This window comes from Ylistrum balloti, unplaced genomic scaffold (assembly GCF_031769215.1).
Source record: "Ylistrum balloti isolate Yb309-2 unplaced genomic scaffold, AGI_CSIRO_Ybal_v1 Utg369816, whole genome shotgun sequence".
NCBI lineage: Eukaryota > Metazoa > Mollusca > Bivalvia > Pectinida > Pectinidae > Ylistrum > Ylistrum balloti.
The window spans coordinates 128,472-150,152 of record NW_026781986.1 but is presented as its reverse complement, the minus strand read 5'-3'; the positions used below and the strand labels follow the sequence as shown (position 1 = coordinate 150,152).

Below are 21,681 nucleotides of genomic sequence, written 5' to 3'. Positions count from 1 at the left end.
AAGATATGGTCATACATAAATGCTTGGTTTATGGGAATGTTCAGCTATTACATTAAGCCATTAAAGTGTAGCCTGTAATTGGAATACATGAATTTCTTACCAAAATATGTATATTTTTTGTGTTTGTGTACAAGTTTAGAAATTTCAATAAAATTTATGTATCTGTATAAGATACAATGAACATGGTTTAGTTCCCTTTGACTGTTGTGTACTATAGAGGGGAGACAATGAACATGGTTCAGTCCCCTTTAGTTGTTGTGTACTATAGAGGGGAGACAATGAACATGGTACAGTCCCCTTTGACTGTTGTGTACTATAGAGGGGAGACAATGAACATGGTACAGTCCCCTTTAGTTGTTGTGTACTATAGAGGGTAGACAATGAACATGGTACAGTCCCCTTTGACTGTTGTGTACTAGGAGGGGAGACAATGAACATGGTACAGTCCACTATAGCTGTTTTGTACTATAAAGGGGATTTGGTCATAGTACAGTCCCCTTTAGTTGTTGTGTACTATAGAGGGGAGACAATGAACATGGTACAGTCCACTTTAGTTGTGGTGTACTAAAGAGGGGAGACAATGAACATGGTACCGTCCACTTTAGTTGTTGTGTACTATAGAGGGGAGACTGATTATGGTAGTCCCCTTTGACTGTTGTGTACTATAGAGGGGAGACAATGATCATGGTACAGTCCCCTTTGACTGTTGTGTACTATAGAGGGGAGACAATGAACATAGTACAGTCCACTTTAGTTGTCGTGTACTATAGAGGGGAGATAATGAACATGGTACAGTCCCCTTTGACTGTTGTGTACTATAGAGGGGAGACAATGAACAAGGTACAGTCCACTATAGCTGTTTTGTACTATAAAAGGGATTTGGTCATAGTACAGTCCAATTTGACAGTTTAATTCTATTAAGGGGAGACAAAAAGTATTATAGAACTGAAGCAATGGCATCAAACCGTTGTCGGTTGCATTGACGGTACCCAAGAGAATCTCAAGTTGGCCTATGTGACAGTCTGATTGAGAGAGTTGGCCTGACTCTGGCAATGTACTGGACACTAGACAGATAGAGCAAGTTTCACGAGAGGCAAGAATAAGACAGAATTTCTCCCTAGTGTCCACTGAACCCTTATAACAACTAATCGTGGAAGAGTCCCATCTGGGCATCTGAGAAACAGAGTTTAGTAAGGATCCATTTCCACATACCTGGGATTTTACTCAGTCTTAAATGTCTAACACTCTACCAGTTGAGGTATCAAAGTATATATTCTATATAGTAGGTACTTGATAGTTGCCTTCATCTCAGTAGATGTTTGTATATAGCAACAAAATCATTTTTGTTTTTCATATTTTATTATATCAACCCACATGTTTAACAAATAGAATAGCAAAGGTACATCTGGTTAATTATGACTGAAAGTCTGGTACAAACTGTTTCAAAAGAAATATTTATCCAAGATACATAAAAAATCCATATGCTAGAATCCTATGATGAAGTCGTGACCTTTACATTTATTAAAGAAAATAAACATTTTGACAATATAAAGTGAAAGTCGGCCGCCAATTCCAATGACAATGTAAACCTTATGTAAAGTGAAAGTAAGAAACCATAGGGAAGTCTAAATATAGAACATTTCTCTGCATAAACCAGTTGTAACTGAAGAATGAAAAATACCCCCAATAACCAAGTCACAATGTTCAAATGTACATTGTGTATATGTCTAAATGAAAAGTTAGGAGAATTAACAATAGCAATTGATGTTTGTGTAATATGTAACTGTTATTAATAGGTTATAATAGCTTAACATTGCATTACTGTTAGAAAATTTTCCAAAGTGCCATTGACTAGCAGTATTGATATAGTAAAACTTCCTTAATATATCATTGTGCTTTTTTTTTACTGCTTTTTCAACAGTGTAATTGACCAAAATAATATTCTTGTCTTCACTAAGAATAATCATATTTTTACACAATACCTTTTTCTGACCAGTATTTTCTAGTTGTAAGTCTCGAGTTTTATTAAAAATTTCAGATTTTAAAACTAATAAGTTAATATTTTTCAAAGCATAAATGCTAGCTACCTGCTCATTTAGAATGGCAGCAATCCTGACAGGTACTGAAAGTAGCTGAAGAAATAAGTTTATTGATGATGGTTTTTGCTGTAGATACTGAACATTTTTACTGAATCATTCTGCCTCTGATGACAGTATTGATGTACAAATTAGTTGAACAACATAAAGGAAATTTTAGATATGATATTCAAGAATACTAAAATAATGCTGTAAGCCACAATCAAAGAGCTTAATTTCTGCAAACACTTGAAAACTGAAACCATCAATTAGGTGATGAAAACAAACAATTTTGATGTGATACTAACAATTGCACTTGTTTAGTGTCATAATCATAAAACATGAACCACTTTGGTAGTTGTAGAGCTAAGACATGACCTTCTGCCTAGACGACAGAAAAAGCTTAAAAATGACCTTACACTTTGAGAATGAGACGTACAACTGTACATGTAATGTGCACATTTTGAAACACAGGAATATTTCATTTCATGATCATTAAACATCATTTGATAAAGGAAACAAAACTGAATACATCCTAAATTTTCTGCACAGACTGTCGGATGTTTTCATGCAACATAAAGACAAAATGGTACATGGATTTGACATCACCAGAAAGATTCAGGAACTGAAAACAAATCTAATATATAATATTAATAACACCACATGCATCAAACCCCTGCCATGTTGTTTTCAGGAGAAATTAAATTTTCAGGATTACCTTAAAGTAGTTTTGTCAAAAACTGATACATATATATACCTGGCAAGGCATCGTAATTGAACCTTTAAGTATTACATATCTTTGTTGGTTCATATTTCATTCTACATATGATTTGAGTTATCTGCCTTGAGTATAACTATTTACCATTCTAAAATTCCAAATAAAATTAATCAAATAATACTGTTCATTCTTGCCCACCTTTCAAATGTGTCTTTTATAATTGTGCATATTAAGTCATAATTTTTGTGTTCTTCTCAAAAAGTCATCACATGTTGTCTACCTTTTCAAATAGCAAAAGTCATCATTTGTTGTATGTCCTTCAAACATAAATTTACACCAGAGCAGTGGAGTTAACTGCACTGTTTTAATATAAAATTCAGATCAAATTCAAATCTGCCACAACAATTACACAATCACTTATATCAGAGCAGAAAAATAACTTTGTGATTTAGCATGATGAATACCAGTATATACAATACCAAACCAAAATGATGAGACATCAAAATCAACAAACATATTGCAAAACTTCAATTAAACATATTGAACAATTATCACAACAGGCCAAGCACAAATAAACCAAAGCACAACAAATAGAAGTTGCTTAGAATTATTACAAACAACTAGACAGGTACATTTCTTAAAATCACAAAAGTATTAATAACTTTGTAGTCATATCTGTAGCACAGAGGAAATTCACTTTCAACAAGTGTAAGCTCAAACGACACATTTCAATATTCAGAAGTTGAAGTTTTAATGTTTAGGTTTCATGCATTGATGTATGTGTTGGTGATGATTCATTATAATCTTTTATGACAGATTCAAGACTTTCCGTACATAGGGAAATTCCGGAGGAGCAGCCAGATCTATTTCTGTCTGACAATTAAATGGAAACTTAAGAACAAATTTTTGGAAAAAACATGTCGATATTGTCATCTAAATACAAAGTGGCACGTTCTCACATTCTTCAATATACTGACAACTCTGGGATAACTTTGTAGTCACTAACTGGATTATAATAAAAAAAAACCAATTACAACCAATGGTGATTGACTAAGGAACATCAAGAAAAAAATCTTAATATTCATCTTCAGTAATAAAGTAGTTTTTTTCAGAGATTCTTAATCATTAAATAAAAGGACTGATACAGTAATGTACAGTTTGTACCAGAATATTTTTCAAACAGGATCAAATTGGCACTTGAGTAAGTCTGACATACTGCACAGTTGTTAGTTTCAAGGGGCTCATATTTTGCAGAACCATAGTTTGGCATACTTTACAGCTATTTATTTTTGTGTTTGTCTTTCAATTCCTATCAATGTACACAGACAGAACAGATATTTTGTGAGATTTACATTCACCATAAAAATGTTTCCTGGGTAATCAATTATGCCTTATTTTTAATAGTCATAATAACCGTGAAAATAAATATTCCACAAATATTACCAACTATACAGTATGACCGAGTAGTATCGCATCCCTCACTCTTACAGATACAGCTTACAGGTCAAGGAAATTGATAACAACAAAATACCATAAAATGATATGACCACAAAAAAAATTCCACAAGTTACATATGGACACCACAAAAACTGGAATAATTTAAAACACATCAATTCAATCAACAAAAGGCAGTGTACATCAGATGTTAACAAATATTTTGGCCATTATTTACATATTATTGGCACATGAAAATATGGAAATCCTGTTAAAAATGACCCCCCAAAAACAAACAAAACATTCATTCATTAAGCAACAATACAATAAAACAATTAAAAAAATAAACATCACCAATTATATTTACCCCACACACAATACTTCAGGTGGGTCAGTAATAATAGCCTTCCCAACCTTATATATAACAATGAACTTGACCAGATCAAAGGAAGGGAAATCCCATATAAAAATGAAGGGTGACAAGGTTGAGATATCGTCTATAAGGCAGCAATTGTCAAAGAAAAATAATACGAAACATTTTGTACAATTAGGGATGAATACAGCACATCATCAAAGTTTTCTCATTATACACCACACAACACATACAGAAAGTTTTTGTATTTCATGAGAGTAACGTTCTGCATAATATGAAACACATATGCATTGCTGAAGATCAAAGATACAATAAATAATATGGACTTGACAAACAAAAATGTGACAATAAAGATTTTGAATTAAACTGGAATAATAAATACACTTGAAAATTACAGAAATTGTTTATTTTTGCGTAGAGACAAAAAGAAATTAAATTTGACAATTGATCACATCACAAAAGGTTGTGCTTAAGTCATACTCTCCTTCATAGTGTTGTAATCAAAAGGTCCATTTGCAGACCCCAAAAAAGAAACCACAAATGCATTAATGCATTAGAATTTGAACATGTCAGTATACAACTTACACTAAAATATAGTCCCTGCAACAAGGTCATCAATAATTATTCAATAGAAAACAGATCAGTGACCCACACATATACACAAATGATAAGTTCTAATTTGTCTCGGATGATACGAAAACAAAATCTGGTAAGAAAAATTATAAAATATAAATTACAAAGATCTTTCTCTGGGGCAGCAGTAAATCATGATATGAATACAAACACAAAATGCACAAAAATATATAAGAAAAAAAAATTTACACAGAGATTTGGTGAAAATAATTGATGAAACAATGACACCGTTGAGATTTTCCCGAGAACATTTGATTCTGTATAGACAGACAAATCATCAAAAAAATCTGGCTATACCCAATTTTCTTTATAGCCATCTCTGTTTTCTTCTGATTTTCAAAGTTTCTGGGACAATTCAATAGGAGGGAGTATTGTAAAACAAAGCTGCTGCCCATGGGTTGTTTCCATAAGTGTACTTAGATATCAATCACTCCAGCCACACCAGCTCCGGCCAGAGAATCCATCCCTTGACCGTTGGTCATCATGCTTGTGCCATTTATTGTCTTCACTATCTTTCGCAATTCATTTACCTGGTCTTCCACTGAACTGAAAGGTCATAAAGGTCAAATTAGCAAATGTCACAGGTAATTGAGGTAAATGTAAAAAGGTCAAATGAATGAAATTATCAAAGGTCAAGACAAAGGTTGAACGGATGATATTGAAAGATCATTAAGGTTATAGCAAATCTATTCCAAAATAAACAGAAGCAGTTATCAGTGCCTCATAACATAAGATTATTCCAATTCAATGTTTTTTAACATTATCCCCACTTTTTAATACACACATATATATGTTTGTAATAGTTTTTACCTCCAAGACTGAGTAGAAGTTTCCACAGTGCTGATGTGGTCATCCATCTGTTTCTGTAAACCTGTGATCTCTGACCTTAGTGAACTAAGACACGTCTGCAGATTGTCTAATGGTCTGAAATATTATTTAATTGGAATGTGATTGAAGTCAGACCCAATAATAAATCATAATACGTCAGTATTGTTTGATGATAACAAAATCACTGACAGATCCAGTAAAACATTCTATCAACCTCTGAACTTTCATTTTACAAATTCTACAACAATCAGAAGAAAATTCTTAACAACACATTTTGCTTGTTTGATATTTGCATAATTTTTGGAAATGTAACCTAGCCTCACTTGATGTGTACACTTAATATAGAACTTTCAACTTATCACCATGACAACTAAAAGACAAATCCTCATATTTGGTACATTGTATATCAATTCTAACCAATCAGGAGTTCAAACACCAGGTGGGACTACTTTATTACTTGTTACAATCACGTTAACATCAGTGACAACCTTTTGATGACCACTTACTTGCTTTCCAGAGCTTTGACTGTAGAATTCTGTAGTAACTTCTCTACACTGTCAAGGTCAAACGGCAGAGGTGGAATCATGGGAAGATCCCGACTTTCCACCTGTGTTCCAGCGTCACGTATATCTCCTCTATCCTCCAGCTCTGTATTCTCATTCAACTTCCGAGTCAGCTACACCAAAACAACATCGGTAAGATTATAATGAGGAAAATTTTTATGATTGATTCCCTGTACCCCCAACATCAGAAACATCAAATTTTATGATCCTTTTCCTGACCTTATAAAAACTTCCTTTTTATATCATAATTATTGATCTGTCAATATGACTTTGTCTGGTAATATGTCCACCCACATCTTTTACAGTAGCAATAAATACCACGAAAAGCTATCCCATTGACATATACTGATCAATCCAAGTCGACACAAGTTGGAATGCCCTAGGTTGATTGCAGGATGAAAACAATATTATCCCTTTTTTCCCCCTAAACGTTAATACAGGATTGAAGGTCAGCTCCAGCACTTTCCTTGACAAGACATACCTGGTATTTACAATTTTAATCCTCTAAATTCAATATTTCATCTTTCAAGTTCTTAAACCTCTAGTTTATCCCTAGGAATGACCTTTGTCTAAAACTGTCCAAATGTGATGAATCTTTCTGGGAGTGTTGACCAGTACGTAGCTAATTCAGGCAAGTAAAGACTTCAAAGACATACTACAGCTATGGTATCAACTGAGGTACACAATTCCCGTGAAGTCTACACTAGGATCTATTGATGTCTTTGCATGTCCACTTCGCAGGAAGATGTAAATCAGGATATCATACATTGATATGATGAAATAAGAGCTATTCGTGTTGGTATTATTACAGATATGTACAGAGGCCCTCAGTGTGGTATGTTGCTGTGACAAGTCTGTTTATCAAGATGTAAAAACACTATACATATTACAACTACTTGAGTTTTGTTTTGTTTTGGATGTCCTAATCTACCTTGTGATGTTGTACAGAGGCCATCAGTGTGACATATCGCTGTGATATCTCTGGTTATAAGGTATATGTATGTATATATATATATGTCTACCTTGTGATGTTGTACAGAGCCATCAGTGTGACATATTGCTGTGATATCTCTGGTTATAAGGTATATGTATGTATATATATATATATGTCTACCTTGTGATGTTGTACAGAGGCCATCAGTGTGACATATCGCTGTGATATCTCTGGTTATTAGGTGTATATATATATATATATATATGTCTACCTTGTGATGTTGTATCAGTGTGACATATCGCTGTGATATCTCTGGTTATTAGGTGTATATATATATATCTACCTTGTGATGTTGTACAGAGGCCATCAGTGTGACATATCGCTGTGATATCTCTGGTTATTAGGTGTATATATATATATCTACCTTGTGATGTTGTACAGAGGCCATCAGTGTGACATATCGCTGTGATATCTCTGTTTATAAGGTATATGTATGTATATATATATATGTCTACCTTGTGATGTTGTACAGAGGCCATCAGTGTGACATATCGCTGTGATATCTCTGTTTATAAGGTATATGTATGTATATATATATATGTCTACCTTGTGATGTTGTACAGAGGCCATCAGTGTGACATATCGCTGTGATATCTCTGGTTATAAGGTATATGTATGTATATATATATATATGTCTACCTTGTGATGTTGTACAGAGGCCATCAGTGTGACATATCGCTGTGATATCTCTGTTTATAAGGTATATGTATGTATATATATATATGTCTACCTTGTGATGTTGTACAGAGCCATTAGTGTGACATATTGCTGTGATATCTCTGTTTATAAGGTATATGTATGTATATATATATATGTCTACCTTGTGATGTTGTACAGAGCCATTAGTGTGACATATTGCTGTGATATCTCTGGTTATAAGGTATATGTATGTATATATATATATATGTCTACCTTGTGATGTTGTACAGAGCCATTAGTGTGACATATAGCTGTGATATCTCTGGTTATAAGGTATATGTATGTATATATATATATATATGTCTACCTTGTGATGTTGTACAGAGGCCATCAGTGTGACATATAGCTGTGATATCTCTGTTTATAAGGTATATGTATGTATATATATATATATGTCTACCTTGTGATGTTGTACAGAGGCCATCAGTGTGACATATCGCTGTGATATCTCTGGTTATTAGGTGTATATATATATATATATATATCTACCTTGTGATGTTGTACAGAGGCCATCAGTGTGACATATCGCTGTGATATCTCTGGTTATTAGGTGTATATATATATATATATATGTCTACCTTGTGATGTTGTACAGAGGCCATCAGTGTGACATATCGCTGTGATATCTCTGGTTATTAGGTATATATATGTATATATATATATATATCTACCTTGTGATGTTGTACAGAGGCTTTCAGTGTGGCACGTAGCTGTGACATCTCTGTCTGTGAGACAGACCTCTCCTGTCTTGCTACAGCCAGCTCCTGTCTTAGATTCTCCAGCTCCGTTTGCTGATTCTGTAAATTTAAGAACAATTTCTAATTCAAATAATTTGTTACTAGTATGAAGTGGAAATACTGTTAGCATAAAGCAGTAAAAGCTCCGATGTTGTGGAATCTTAAAGATTACCGTATCAGGTTATGCATCAACATATCAACCTTGTCTGATTACAGTTATTCTACAACAAGTCTAAGGGACCAACAGATAAACTTTGTTTAAAAGTTGGAAGGCAGGCTCATTGCTAGAATCTTTACTTACACTTGTATAGAAAATACAATAAATGTGGATAGGCTTATTACCAGACATGGGTCAAAGGTCAAAAAAATATGACATGTCAAGATCTGGTCCTCAGACTTAGTCCTCACTTATTATCACTCTTTTAGGTACATAGAACAAACTGTCAACTTCATTATAAGTATGTAATTGATTCATTCCTTACCTGTACAGTTTTTTGTAGGTCTTCTATCTCTATGCCTTGCCTCTGTTCAGCCAATGACCTTTGACCTGTGAGAGCCTCAACCTCACGTGACTTCTGTTCTAACTGCCATTGCAGACTCTGAGATCAAAATAAGTAACATGTAATTTTCTAGGAGGTACTTTGCAAACCTGAACTTAATAAATGAAAGAAATTTAACTGTGAAAATTGTTGATCTACAACCTAAGTTTATTCTCTAGAATATTTCTTATAAATGAATGGTAGACACTGATGATCAACAGACAAAGAGATATCTGGAGGCGAGCAAGAAACACAAATCAAGTCAAACAAAACCACAGTGAAGTATCCTACAGAAGTTTGCTAAGAGTCTTCATTTCATAAATGAAAACCTACTGGAGGTTTATAAAGATGAGTTGGATATAGTTACAAAGCAGAAAGGGGTGGTTAATGGACGGACAGATGGACGAACGGACTAAAAACACTATAAAGATCAATAAAGTACGTTAATATCCTTACGGTCATCTGCTCCTGTATAATTGGTTCCCTTGCTAGATTGTCTGTCAATTCTTGCCTCACCCTTTCCAGTTGATGGGCTAACGACTTATTCTCAGCATCCATTGTACTAATTTGACTGCTCTGGACAACTTCTAGCTGCTTGCTGTTGTCCAGCTCACTGCGTAGATTCTCTAACTCATTTGACCGGTGGTCAAGGTCCTGCTGGACACTATCTCTGTCTGCCTTCACTGATTCTAGATGTCGTTTCAGTTTTTTATTTTCTGAAATTTTGGTGCCAATCTGAAAAATATTGATAAACAATGTCTTTTAAGCTATTCAATTCTTCTTGATATGATGTTTGATAGATAAAATATCTAATAGTATATCTCTCTAAAAACCCCAGAGTTCTCAGCAAGGACAGAGTTTTAATTGAACAGCTCTTCATGTATTTTATTTGTCTTTGGGAAGGTAAACTTCACCTGTTTTCTGAGCTCTCTTTGTGACTCCTTCTCTTGGGTAAGTTTATTTTCTAAGTTCTGGACCAATCGGCTTTGTTCAGCCTCCACCCTCTCACGGTCCTGAACCTCCCCACGGGTCAGATTTTGGAGGTCAACAAGTGCAGATTCACGCCCAGCCAGAGCATCCTCAAGCTGTGAGATGTGTTCCTTCAATGCAGTGTTGGTCTTCATCAAACCTGCAAACATGTTGTTGTTAAAATGTTACATAAAGGCAAGAATATACGGGATAAACGTACTTCATTGTACATGTAAATTTTTATTATTGGTGAAATAACAAAATGAAAAGCATTAGGGAATAAAACTGAAAGAAATACATGTTAAAACAATTTCATTAGAATATAAATCCACAAACAAAACTTGAGACAGATGAATGGACAGATACATAAATAAGACACAGGATTACTAAATACAGGATACTGTCTTCTCCTGATGCTTATAACAGGCAGACTCTTTGCTGGGTAGTGCCATAGCATTTCTTACATTGCTATCAATGTTAATTTGGATGGGCTTATCATCCGTCATGGGCTTATTACCAGGTATAGGGTTATTGCCGGGTACATAAAATGGTAGATCTAGGACATTAAGTGATTATAAACTCTACCCACTAAACAAAATTTGTCAATATGTCCTTTTCTCTTGACCTACCTTCTACTCGACCTTTCTCCTTCTCCAGGTCCAGAGACAGGTTTTGGTTATCCCGCTGCAGGCCTTCTGTGTCAACTTGTAATTCCTGAACACGTGCTATTTCTGTCTCAAGGGCAGACAACTGCTGACTGTACTCTTGAACTTCCAACTCCTTCACACGTTGAAGTTCCATCAAATCATTCTCTAATGCTTGTTTCTGGAGCTTTGTATTTTCTAGCTCTGCTGCTATACACTGATATTCAACATAAAATAAATTACAAACCTTCCACTAAAGTTACTATAAAGACATAGTGTATTTTCAATCAAAGAATTATTTCATGTTAAACAGAAACTGATGTTTTCTTTATATTTACAAATATGTCTTCATGCAAAACACAAATCGTTAAGTAATAGACTTAGGCCCTAAAAGCAATTTCAAGAATTACTTTCCGCAATGTTACTCCTGTTTCTAAAATATAAAAAAATCAGTCCTTCATGAATATTAAAAACTGCCAACACTGTAAACAGAATGATTGGCACTGTGGTGATTAGTAAGTGTCCACTGACTCAATATACCCTTGTACATGTATAGTACTTAACTATACACAGTTAAGTACTGGGACTTGTATTTCTGTACTTCATTTTAATCCCTTCAAATTTAGGAACTTAGTAGATATGTATAACACTTCTTACATTATTACCTTCAACAGATCAAAAACATTTTACGGCTACAATGACCTTTCATTCTTACCTGTAATTCAGTTTTCAGCTGATCCTGTTGTTGGAGCATGCTCAGATCATACTTCCTGTGTGCCATTGACAACTCAGTTTCCATCTGCTCCTTCTCCACCGTCATCTCTCGTAATTTACTCGTTAATAGTTCAGCATTCGACTCCAACACACTTTGTCTCTGGGCGAGTTCACTTTGAAGTGATTTCAGATCTACGTTTAGTTTGGCAACTTTGGCTTTTTGCTTTGTCAAATCTTTCTGGTGCTGTTTATCGGATTTTTTCAATGTACTTTTTAACTCTGTATTTTCACTCTGAAGTTCCTCCAGCAAAGCTGAAGACATTTTATCTTCTCCGAGATTTTGTTCCATCTCAGTTAGTTTCTCCTTTAAGTTTTGTAATTCTGACTCCAAGCTCTCCGCTTTCTTCTCTTTTTCTATCCCACTTCCCTTCACTGCTTCCAATTCTGTATTTAGAAACTTCACCTCTTCTTCAAGATGGACTTTCCGTGTTCTCATCTCATCCATGGCCATCTGGTGTTCCTCGTTCTCTCTATCCACAGCATGATTTCCTTTCTTTTCCTTCTCTAATTTCTCCTTTACAACGATCAATTCTTCTTGAAGAGTTGCTGTTTCTTTCTTCTGTTCATTATACTCTACCGTTCTGTTTCCTAATTCTTGTTTCATGTGGCGGAAATTTTTCTCCACTTTACCCATATTATCTTTAAGGCTTGCAAGAGCATTATCAACAGACTGTTTTTCCTCCTTTGCTGCTTGAAGAGAAATCTCTACGGCAGCCTTCTCCTCTTTCAGTTTCCAGATCTCAGATTCCTTCTCACTTAGGCTGGATTGGAATGCTTTCAAACTGCTTTCCACTTCTATCAATTTCTGTTGTAGTTCCTCCACAGCCATATCACGTTCAATTACACTCTCCTGTGACAGAGCTAATTTTTTCATCAGGTCTATTTGTTCATTTTCCAGGGTGAGAATTTGAGATTGTTTTTTCTTAAGGTCGTCCTGGGCTTTGTCAAGATGTGTCTCGAGTTCGGAAGTCATATTCATCAACGTATGTGCTCTTGATCGTTCCTGCTCGACCGATTGCAGCTTGGTATCAAATGTATCCTCCATCAGAACTCGTTCCCGCTGAATTTCCTGGAAAGCAGCTTCTCTGTGCATCATATCAGACTCAATATGTTCAAGATGTTTCGCCAACATCTCTTTATCTTGCAGGGCTTTTTGTTGTATATCCTTTGTCTGCTGCCGAAGCTTGGTGTTTTCTGTGCGGAGACGTTCGATGATGCTGCCTTGCGAGGAAACTTGTGCTTGAAGTGTGGTTAGTTCATGTTGTAATGTTGTCCTTGCTACCTGTGCAGCTTTTAACTGTTGCTGGTACCAGTCTTTGGTATTAATCAATGCCACAAGATCATTCTTTGATGTTCGGGCTTCTGTTTCTGACTCCATTTTTGCTTGTAGTACTGTTTGCACCTCAACATATAGTTCAGCAATTTTATTTTTCAAAGCTTGAATTGTCATTTCTTTCGCACGTACATCATCTCGAACTTCTTTCATCCTGATCTGAAGCTTATCATTTGCTTCCAGTGACATTCGAAGTTCCTCCTGTTGTATCGTAAACTCTGAGCTTTTCTCCTCCAGAAATTTATGAGCTGAACCCAATGACTGCTCCAAAAGAGTTTTTGACCTCTGTATCTTGTCAAGTTCTGTCTTGAGGGCTTCACACTGGACATCATTGGCTGTTTGACGATTTGTCTCCAATTGTAATTTCAATGAGGCAAGTTGGGCCTGTAGTTCCGCCCGCTCCTGACGAGTCACAGCAGCTTCTTCAGACAACATTTCCAACTGGCCTTCAAGTTTGGCTTTCTCTCTTAAGACAGCATCCAGTTGTTTTCCGTCTGATTTGGTTTCAAGGCTTCCAGCTGCTGGCTGTTTAGGTAATATTTTGTGAAGTTGTTTAAACAATGGTCCAGTCTGAGGAATGACAAAACTAGGCTTGCTTGGCGTACTTGATGAAAGCTTAGAGGGCTGAAATTCCATTTGTGTGGGTTCTGTTTCTAAACCTGGAATTCCAGAATCACTTAAAGAGTTTGGATGTAGGTCACTAGAAGCTAATTTACTTGGTGATCTATCACCTTCAGAGGTCACAGAGGTTATATTTGCAGCAGTGTTTTGTTGAAGCGGACGGAAGGAAGTCTCTTTCACAGGAGGTGAGTAACTACGTACAACATGTGGTTTTGATGCAAACATACTCATGTCAACTTCCTTAACAGGAGGAAGAGATTTAAGAAAACTGTCTGTATCACTTTGAATTAGATTGTCAAGCTCACTTGTAGCACTAGAAACACTTTCATCCCTGTCCCCTACCCCTGAGCCTGTCTCACTCTCACTGTCCTCTCCCCCAGGGGTGTAACTTTCCCTGCCCTCAGACACAAGCTTCCCTTTAGTAGGGGCATTTAGAGGGACCCGGCTTCCTCCACCAAACCATGATGTCTTCTCCTTCACAGTTGTGATGCTGCCAGCTGGTATCTGTATAAGTTCTGGGGAACGAGATGAGGATACTTCAAGTTTTGTTGGAGTTCTCTCCCCTGATAAAACTTCTTCCTTGTAATTACCATCACCCCTAACTATCACTGGAGATGATACTGGACCAGCTAACAGTGAACTTGATGATGACACTGTGGATGTTTCTGTTTTTTGACTTGGATACTGTGACACAGGAGTGTTGTTTGGAATGTTCGTCAGGGTGGCACTCTGTGGGTAAGGGGTATTGTTAGCTGAAATATTTCCATTATAACTTGGCGAGGCAGAGGGTGTGACAACAGGTCTTGTGGTTGACATGCTCTCCTAAAATTAACAGAAATACAAAATAAGTAAATACTATCAATGTAGCAGAACAGACACAATGATTAAACAAAAAGCTGAAAAGCCAGAAATTACCCTGCGTGATTGACTGTTGATATGCACATCCCACAAATATACTAAATTGGAATAACTTTTTTCTCAATTCTTGTAAAATAATAAAGATTATTTAATTTTACAGCCCCTCTTGTTAATGTTAATTACACTTTTCCCTGGAGGTAACAATGAACCACACTTAATCCATTAATTTCATGATTTTGTTGTATCAAAGTATGAAAAAATTCTGAATCTTTGAGCTCACTTAATTACATACCTGAGCAACACCTTGGTTTTGTGCTTTCATTTTCCTTTCTGCCTCGGCTACAATTTGTGCAACAACTTCAGGTGAAGCTGGAGTCAGTTTCTTGTCACCTGTAAATCAAGATAAATATCTAGTTTGCAGCTCTTTAAGCTTAATTATAAATTGTTGGTTATATACTTTGAAAAGTCAATGCAACACCAGTATGTTCAACTGAAGAACATGTTGTTATCCATTAAGGTTTCTGTGTGGTTTCCTGTAAATGAATTTGACTGCAAATTGATGAAAACACTGGAAAACCTTTACTACATCACTATATTCATAGGTCTCTATTCCTTACTTAAATTTGGAGTTTGTTGGATTGTTGATTTTTACTTATTTCATTTTTTACTTATTTCGTTTTTTACTTATTTTGTTATGTAATCATTGTTAAATGTTTTGTTTTTTGTAAATTCTGTGCATTATAAAAATCTTTTACAAAATCTTACTAAGAATTTTGTGTATACAGTCATTATTATCCATCATACAAACTTTATACTTATATCTCTCTGCTCTGATGTATTAACTTCATTGGATCTTGAAGTAGATAATTCAAGCAAATATGTAACAGATACTTGTACCAAAAAAGTCTAGAATACTGTTTCTTCCAAAGAAAGAATATTTAACAGTATTACATGCATTTATATGATATATAAACTTTAAAAACAATAAATGTACCAGCAACAGACTTTGTCCACCCTGGACCTGTACACTACACTGACCAATGACCAGGTACCTACCAATAACTGACCACTGCAGGTGTAGAGCTTCAGCCACACTCTCAAATGCCGGAGCCCCATCCTTGTTAGGGAGGGTGGGGTCAGTGGTCCCAGTGTCAGGGACAGACATAATGAATGGCTTCCTAAGCTTGGTGATCTTTTTCTTTCGTATAGATGTGGTGTTTGCAGAAACCTGTAAATATCCCAAAAAGAAACAAATTCAGTTGCTAATTACTTTAGGCTGTATGCTTCTTGACTGTCACACCATTTTCCTTTCCAAAAGACTTTCTCCCTAAGAATTTTTTATGTATATTATACCATTATATTGATTTCAGATTTTCTGTCCGTCTTTCAATTCATAGATACAAAATCTGAAATAATTCTGGGACAGGGCCTCACTATATAAGCATATTTTGTTTTTACATCTTCTATATAGAATTAAATTCATTAAGAAATTTTGAAATGAAATAGAGTTTAAGGTCACTAATCTTGCTTGTTTGCATTTAAGAAATTCATTAATAAATATTATTGTCTACTTTTTGTTACAAGGTAAAAATCAGCCCAACTAATTTCAGCAATTTTGTTATACCATATATAATACATTTGTGTGTGCCATACAATCTTGTCTGGTTAAGATGATCTATATAACCCAGAGCCAGGACATTTGTACATGTTGATTAATTAATGACACTACAAAGCAGTGTTAATGACATACATGTGCCACCAGGGGTCACACCAGCTTTTAAAAATCTTACGCCAAAAAGTTTGCCAAATTTGATATTTTTTCACCAGATGATAAATTTAGGAGACAAATATAATTGGGTAAAATTCATGTTTAAATAAAAGAGCTTATTGTTTAAATATGATTAAATATCTATATAATCTGTAATAAAGAAATCACCTTCAGTTTCAGTACTCTTATTTCAATAAGATCTTAAACATATATAAGGTAGCTTAAGAAAAAGTATTCTTGGTAGTATTGTCATGTACATGGTATTCATATTTTATGAAAAAAATTGTGAATTGAAAATTTTGTGACCAAATGAATGGAGTCCTGACCCCTGAATATATTTAGAATTAGATATTTTCTATGAAATATTAGACTGGAGTTATCAATTTTCCTTGTCATAATTTCATGTAAATTGTGTGGAATAAATGTTTTGTTTAAACTATTTCTGAATTTGGGTCCAGATCACTTTTGGTACTACATAACATGTCCCATTTACTAACTTTTTGTATGTCAACCATTAAGATTTTTGTGGAGATGGAGGGAAAATATTTATCAAATGGCTGCATTAGAACTGCAAATGTTTCTAGTAAATGTCATTGCATTTCATACTTATAGTTGTATTTATTACATAGGTATTCATTCATGAAAAAAAAACAGGATTTTAATTTGAAGAGGAAACACCTCGCTATTTTTGTTACAATTTTTTTTTAAAAATAAAGACTGTGTTTTTCTAAACCTAGTGTTTGTTAAAAGTACTAATTATCATAATAGGTAGGATGCTCATGATAACTCTTTTTAATCATTTTTGTTATATCCCCAATGTCATGAGTTACACTTAGTCTACTCTATTGTCTACTATGTACACACCATTTGCCTGGTACCTGCCTGTTGGAGGGGATTAGTTGTCATAACATGACACTTAGTAGTTAATTTGGCTGTGAATTCACCTGGATAAGACAGTCTGATGATTTTTTTTGTCACCAAAAAACTGCCAAACTTAACATTATTTATCGCCAATTAAAATTTGTTACCGCAAAATGCGACTTTGGCAACAGCTGGGGTGAACCCTGGCCACTATGGGCAAAACATACACTGTCAGCAAGCTAGGACCCCTGCTGTGCAACTTACCAGATATCCACTTTACTTGACAGTGTATCCCCTTGTCCTATTTTTAGAAACACTGACGTTAACCTAAGGAATCCTATCAACCCTTTATACCATATCTATGTTAATATCACCGTGTATAGATTTCTAATAGAGTTATGAAGATCTCCACCAGAAAATGAGTGTTAACAGACAATTTGTAGAATCTCAATATATATATACTGTCAAGGTTGTTATTTTCAACAGGTTCAAATTTTTTCGCTAATTTCCAGAATGGAAAAAATTGCAAAAGATAAAATAAATTCATACAAACTGAAATTAAATTGCAAAATAAATTCACAAAATGAAATAAAATCTCAAAGAAGAAATACCTCGGAATTAAAATCAACAGTAAAATCTAGGAAGTTTCATGATTTCTGTGAAACAAATTTTATCTTTTTTTTTTCAAAAACATAAAGATTTGAATCATTGGAAACACCATTTTTAAAGTAATCAAACTTTCAGAAAACAGAAACACTGGCATAAATAAAGACGGCTGGTATTAAAGAGGAATTATCTACATTCATACACTTATCTTTCTTTCACAAGTGGTATTGATCAGGATGTATTTGTTAATATTCTTTTCTTCATAGCTAATTTACATGTAAATATTTTTTTGAAACTAATTGAAACAGAAGTTGTGAAACATCATTTAAGCTTGAAACTTATTTAAACTTTAAGCAGAACCAAATAAGCTGTCGCTTGGTTTTAATCACTGAATCCTACCTGGAACAAAGTCCTTATGTCTGTGGGTATCACTTTTGAGAAACTTTTGCGAGTAACGTAACCGTCGTCAGGGTTGATTAGTGCATGCAAGTCCTCCTCAGCGTGTGAAGAACACACAGACTCACAGTACACCTGGGAGCTCTTCAATCGACTTGGCTGTGGAACAGCGCGGGAACGGTTTACAAAACTGTTCTGTCTCTCTTCTATAACAAATATTAGTATTTCGCATATTATTAAAACTGATACTTTTAACTTAAATTCTTAACTGTTAAAATATCTATTTACCTTTTAACTTTGTAACTATGCTTCCTTAAATCTCTCCTGCCATCATATATCTACAGTGACAATACGAAAAATTTTAAAATCATATTGCTGCCATTTAAGAATTTCTTAAATTAATAATTTATGGATGAATTCACAATGTACAATTATTTCTTTCTTTAAATTACAATACAAAATTCTTTCCTCTCAATACTGACATTTCATATACAGATTAGGAAATGAAAATTCAATACTTCTATATATCAACATGTTGGTTTTTTTAATATCATCTGAAAGTATAGTCAATTTGGCCATCTGATGACTCTTAACAACATCGAAACGCTGGGTTAATGGATTCTCAATACACTACTACAGCTATCCTGTACAGCATATACAGTATATTTACCTTTGTTGGTGTTTGATTGTGTGTAGCTCCTAGCAGTTGTCGTGACAGAAGTTGTTCTGCCTACAGAGAAGTGCGAGTCATAGTGTACAATATTGCTGAAAGAGTCAAGCTCATTAGAAGGTGAAAGGTCACCCTCATCAAAGGTCACCTGCTGGAGGTCGAGATCAAACTTTGGCTCCATAGGAGCATCCACATCCTACAGTGACAAATCTTCCTCCAGCAACCTGATGGAAAAATAAATATCTTGTAGCTAAATATAGATAGGTAAGTGTTGTGTAACCATTGATTAATTTAGTCAACACCCCAAAAAGTAAATACCACCACCATGTGTGACAGAAACTAATGTTTTAACAAACTACAACAAGGTTAACACTGCAAGAGGCTTGAGAGAGGCATCTTGTAGCAGGTAGCACAAAACTGGCCTGTAGCCTGAAGTCAGTCTCTTATGTTAGCCACAGAAATAGTTTTCACACATTCATACAGAAGCTGAGAGTTCAGACTATGTATGTAACCTCAGATAGAGGAAAGTTCCACAGTGTCCGACTAGAGACAGAAAGGTCGCTAGATTGAGCCCCTGCTGAGACAAAATATGTACTTCATTACTACTTCCTATTACATTAGTATGAAATGGAGACAGACTTATGTTTGCTCACCTGAAATGATCAACATGTGTATTGGATACTTCCAAATGGGAATCTTTCATTTCTGATGAAATCGCTTAATCACAGACACTTGAGCTAGCTTAGAGTGACCCAGAAGCACATGTTTTACATAGTCATTGTTTGATCAGGATTTACATTTTGATGACAAAAACATCAAAATAAAATAATGGTGCAAAAATGGTGGATGTTTGTTTCGATGCTTTTTTCTACAAGGTCAGATTTTATTGTTTAGTTCTTTTTTCTCAAATAAGGACTATTTCTTGGTAAATTTCTTTTTGTAACACAAGCTATTTGAAGAAAGTTGTTTTTCCTCTCTCAGTGAACAACTCACTAGCTGGACAAAATCAGAAATGAGTAATCAAAGGTGATAATTCTTAAATCATCATTTTTCAATATAAACCATGACTTCCATAGCCAAAAAATTGTAAGCGGACATGGTCTATTATTTATGCCCAATTTTTATCTACATGACAGATGAAAACAATACATTGGCATCTGAGGATGGATTTCCTCATATCTGAAAGGATGTTTGACATGTAAAACTGTGTATTAAGAAAATTACACAAATTTGCCAAAAAATTCAGTCTCAAAATTTTATGGTAAATGGTTTTAATCACAAATTTTCATTCTTTCTGGCAGCGTAACATGTTACAGCAACAAAAATGATTCAGATGCAAGGTCAACCAGGTCAATAGTTCATGTGAAATGGTTTGACAAAAGGACCGAAATACATAACGGTCCGGAACCGATGTCTAGACAATATATATTAAATACCAAACTTAAAACCTATTTAATCAGTACTTGTGCTGCCTATCAGTCAAGAATGAATGTATGTCTGTTGTTCTGTCATACTGGGTTTGTCATCTACAATAATGACATGACTCGACAGAAGACTGTGAAATCTATCTCTCAACTTAGGTGTTGGTTCTTCAGAACAAGAGGCCTGAGCAAGGTCCTGTTATGATTTTACTATGGTGTTTTAGTTCTATGAAGAGGCATGTTCCACGTGGGCATGTTAAAGTCTTACTGCAAACATCTGGTACAAGGACTCGTCATAATAAGACCAGATTACTATGCATTTACCCTGAGCATGTATACTGTAACGACGCAAACTTCATAATAGCTACACCAGTCACCGCGGGGTACAAGAGCGAGAGTGATCCCATCACTCCTCTCTTTTCCCCCTCCCAGCTGCAGGCGTATGTAAGCGTAGTGCAAGATAGTATTACGTAGAATGTTTGTGCACTATAATTACTTAACATGTAGGTTATGAACATGTATCTAGTAACCGACTGAAAGCGGCTTATTTGGTCTTACCATTCTCTGTCCAGACACAAAATACTGACAACTTCTTTGACAAGTTCCGTCAAGACCGACTTCCTGCCATGTTGCGATGTTGACATCTCGCACACTCGCTCGAGATCTGACCACTGGCGCGAGACTCCACATTCTAATTTATCCACACGAGTTCGACGCTCAGCTGGGACGAGATTCTATTTTTTTATGTACCAAAAGTTCCAAATATACAAAATATTCCTTTCATCTATTTTTCTGGTGTCATGTTGTCATTTAGTGACAATGGCGTAGTAATTTCGATAATTAATGAACTGAAAAAATAATAATGATAAAGAAAACAAATAGCATGAAAGAAACATGCTTGGTTATTTATTTCAGTAATTGCCAACATTAAATAATCAGAGTCAGTTATGTTCGGAGTATGCTTTACATACCAAGTAAACACATAAATGGATTGAAACAAACAAGTTGTTGATCTATAATAAATCATTGCTGATTGATAACCTGATGGAAAAAAAAACTAAAAAACAACAAGAAAAGCAAGGTTAAGTGCCTTGTAACTGGTTGTTGTCACCACGACCTTATCTATTACACTATCGCAGACGTTATCAAATAGTAATGAAGCGAATA

The 21,681-nt window shown here is 35.0% G+C and overlaps 1 protein-coding gene across 1 annotated transcript; it reads right to left on the bottom strand.

Moving 5' to 3' along the window:
• Positions 1 to 1,346: 1,346 nt before the first annotated feature.
• LOC132544936 (golgin subfamily A member 3-like) lies at positions 1,347 to 21,139 on the bottom strand. The gene is made up of 14 exons (XM_060208598.1): positions 21,073 to 21,139; positions 19,094 to 19,317; positions 18,427 to 18,629; positions 15,849 to 16,020; positions 15,085 to 15,182; positions 11,922 to 14,756; positions 11,192 to 11,423; positions 10,508 to 10,722; positions 10,050 to 10,328; positions 9,537 to 9,653; positions 8,989 to 9,114; positions 6,568 to 6,737; positions 6,044 to 6,157; positions 1,347 to 5,779 (listed from the first exon to the last, which is right to left on the bottom strand). The coding sequence occupies exons 2-14, from the start codon at positions 19,272 to 19,274 to the stop codon at positions 5,650 to 5,652; spliced, it is 4,872 nt and encodes a 1,623-aa protein (XP_060064581.1). The 5' UTR covers positions 19,275 to 19,317; positions 21,073 to 21,139; the 3' UTR covers positions 1,347 to 5,649.
• Between the last annotated feature and the right edge of the window lie 542 nt (positions 21,140 to 21,681).

What these genes read in the sequence shown, in the direction of transcription:
- LOC132544936 (XM_060208598.1), bottom strand. Translation starts at nt 19,274, where the DNA reads ATGGAGCCAAAGTTTGATCTCGACCTCCAGCAGGTGACCTTTGATGAG. An exon ending in AAAACCAAGGTGTTGCTCAG is followed by an intron (nt 14,757 to 15,084) that starts GTATGTAATTAA and finishes TGTTAATTTTAG; the next exon opens with GAGAGCATGTCAACCACAAG. An exon ending in GTCAAAGCTCTGGAAAGCAA is followed by an intron (nt 6,158 to 6,567) that starts GTAAGTGGTCAT and finishes ATAATATTTCAG; the next exon opens with ACCATTAGACAATCTGCAGA.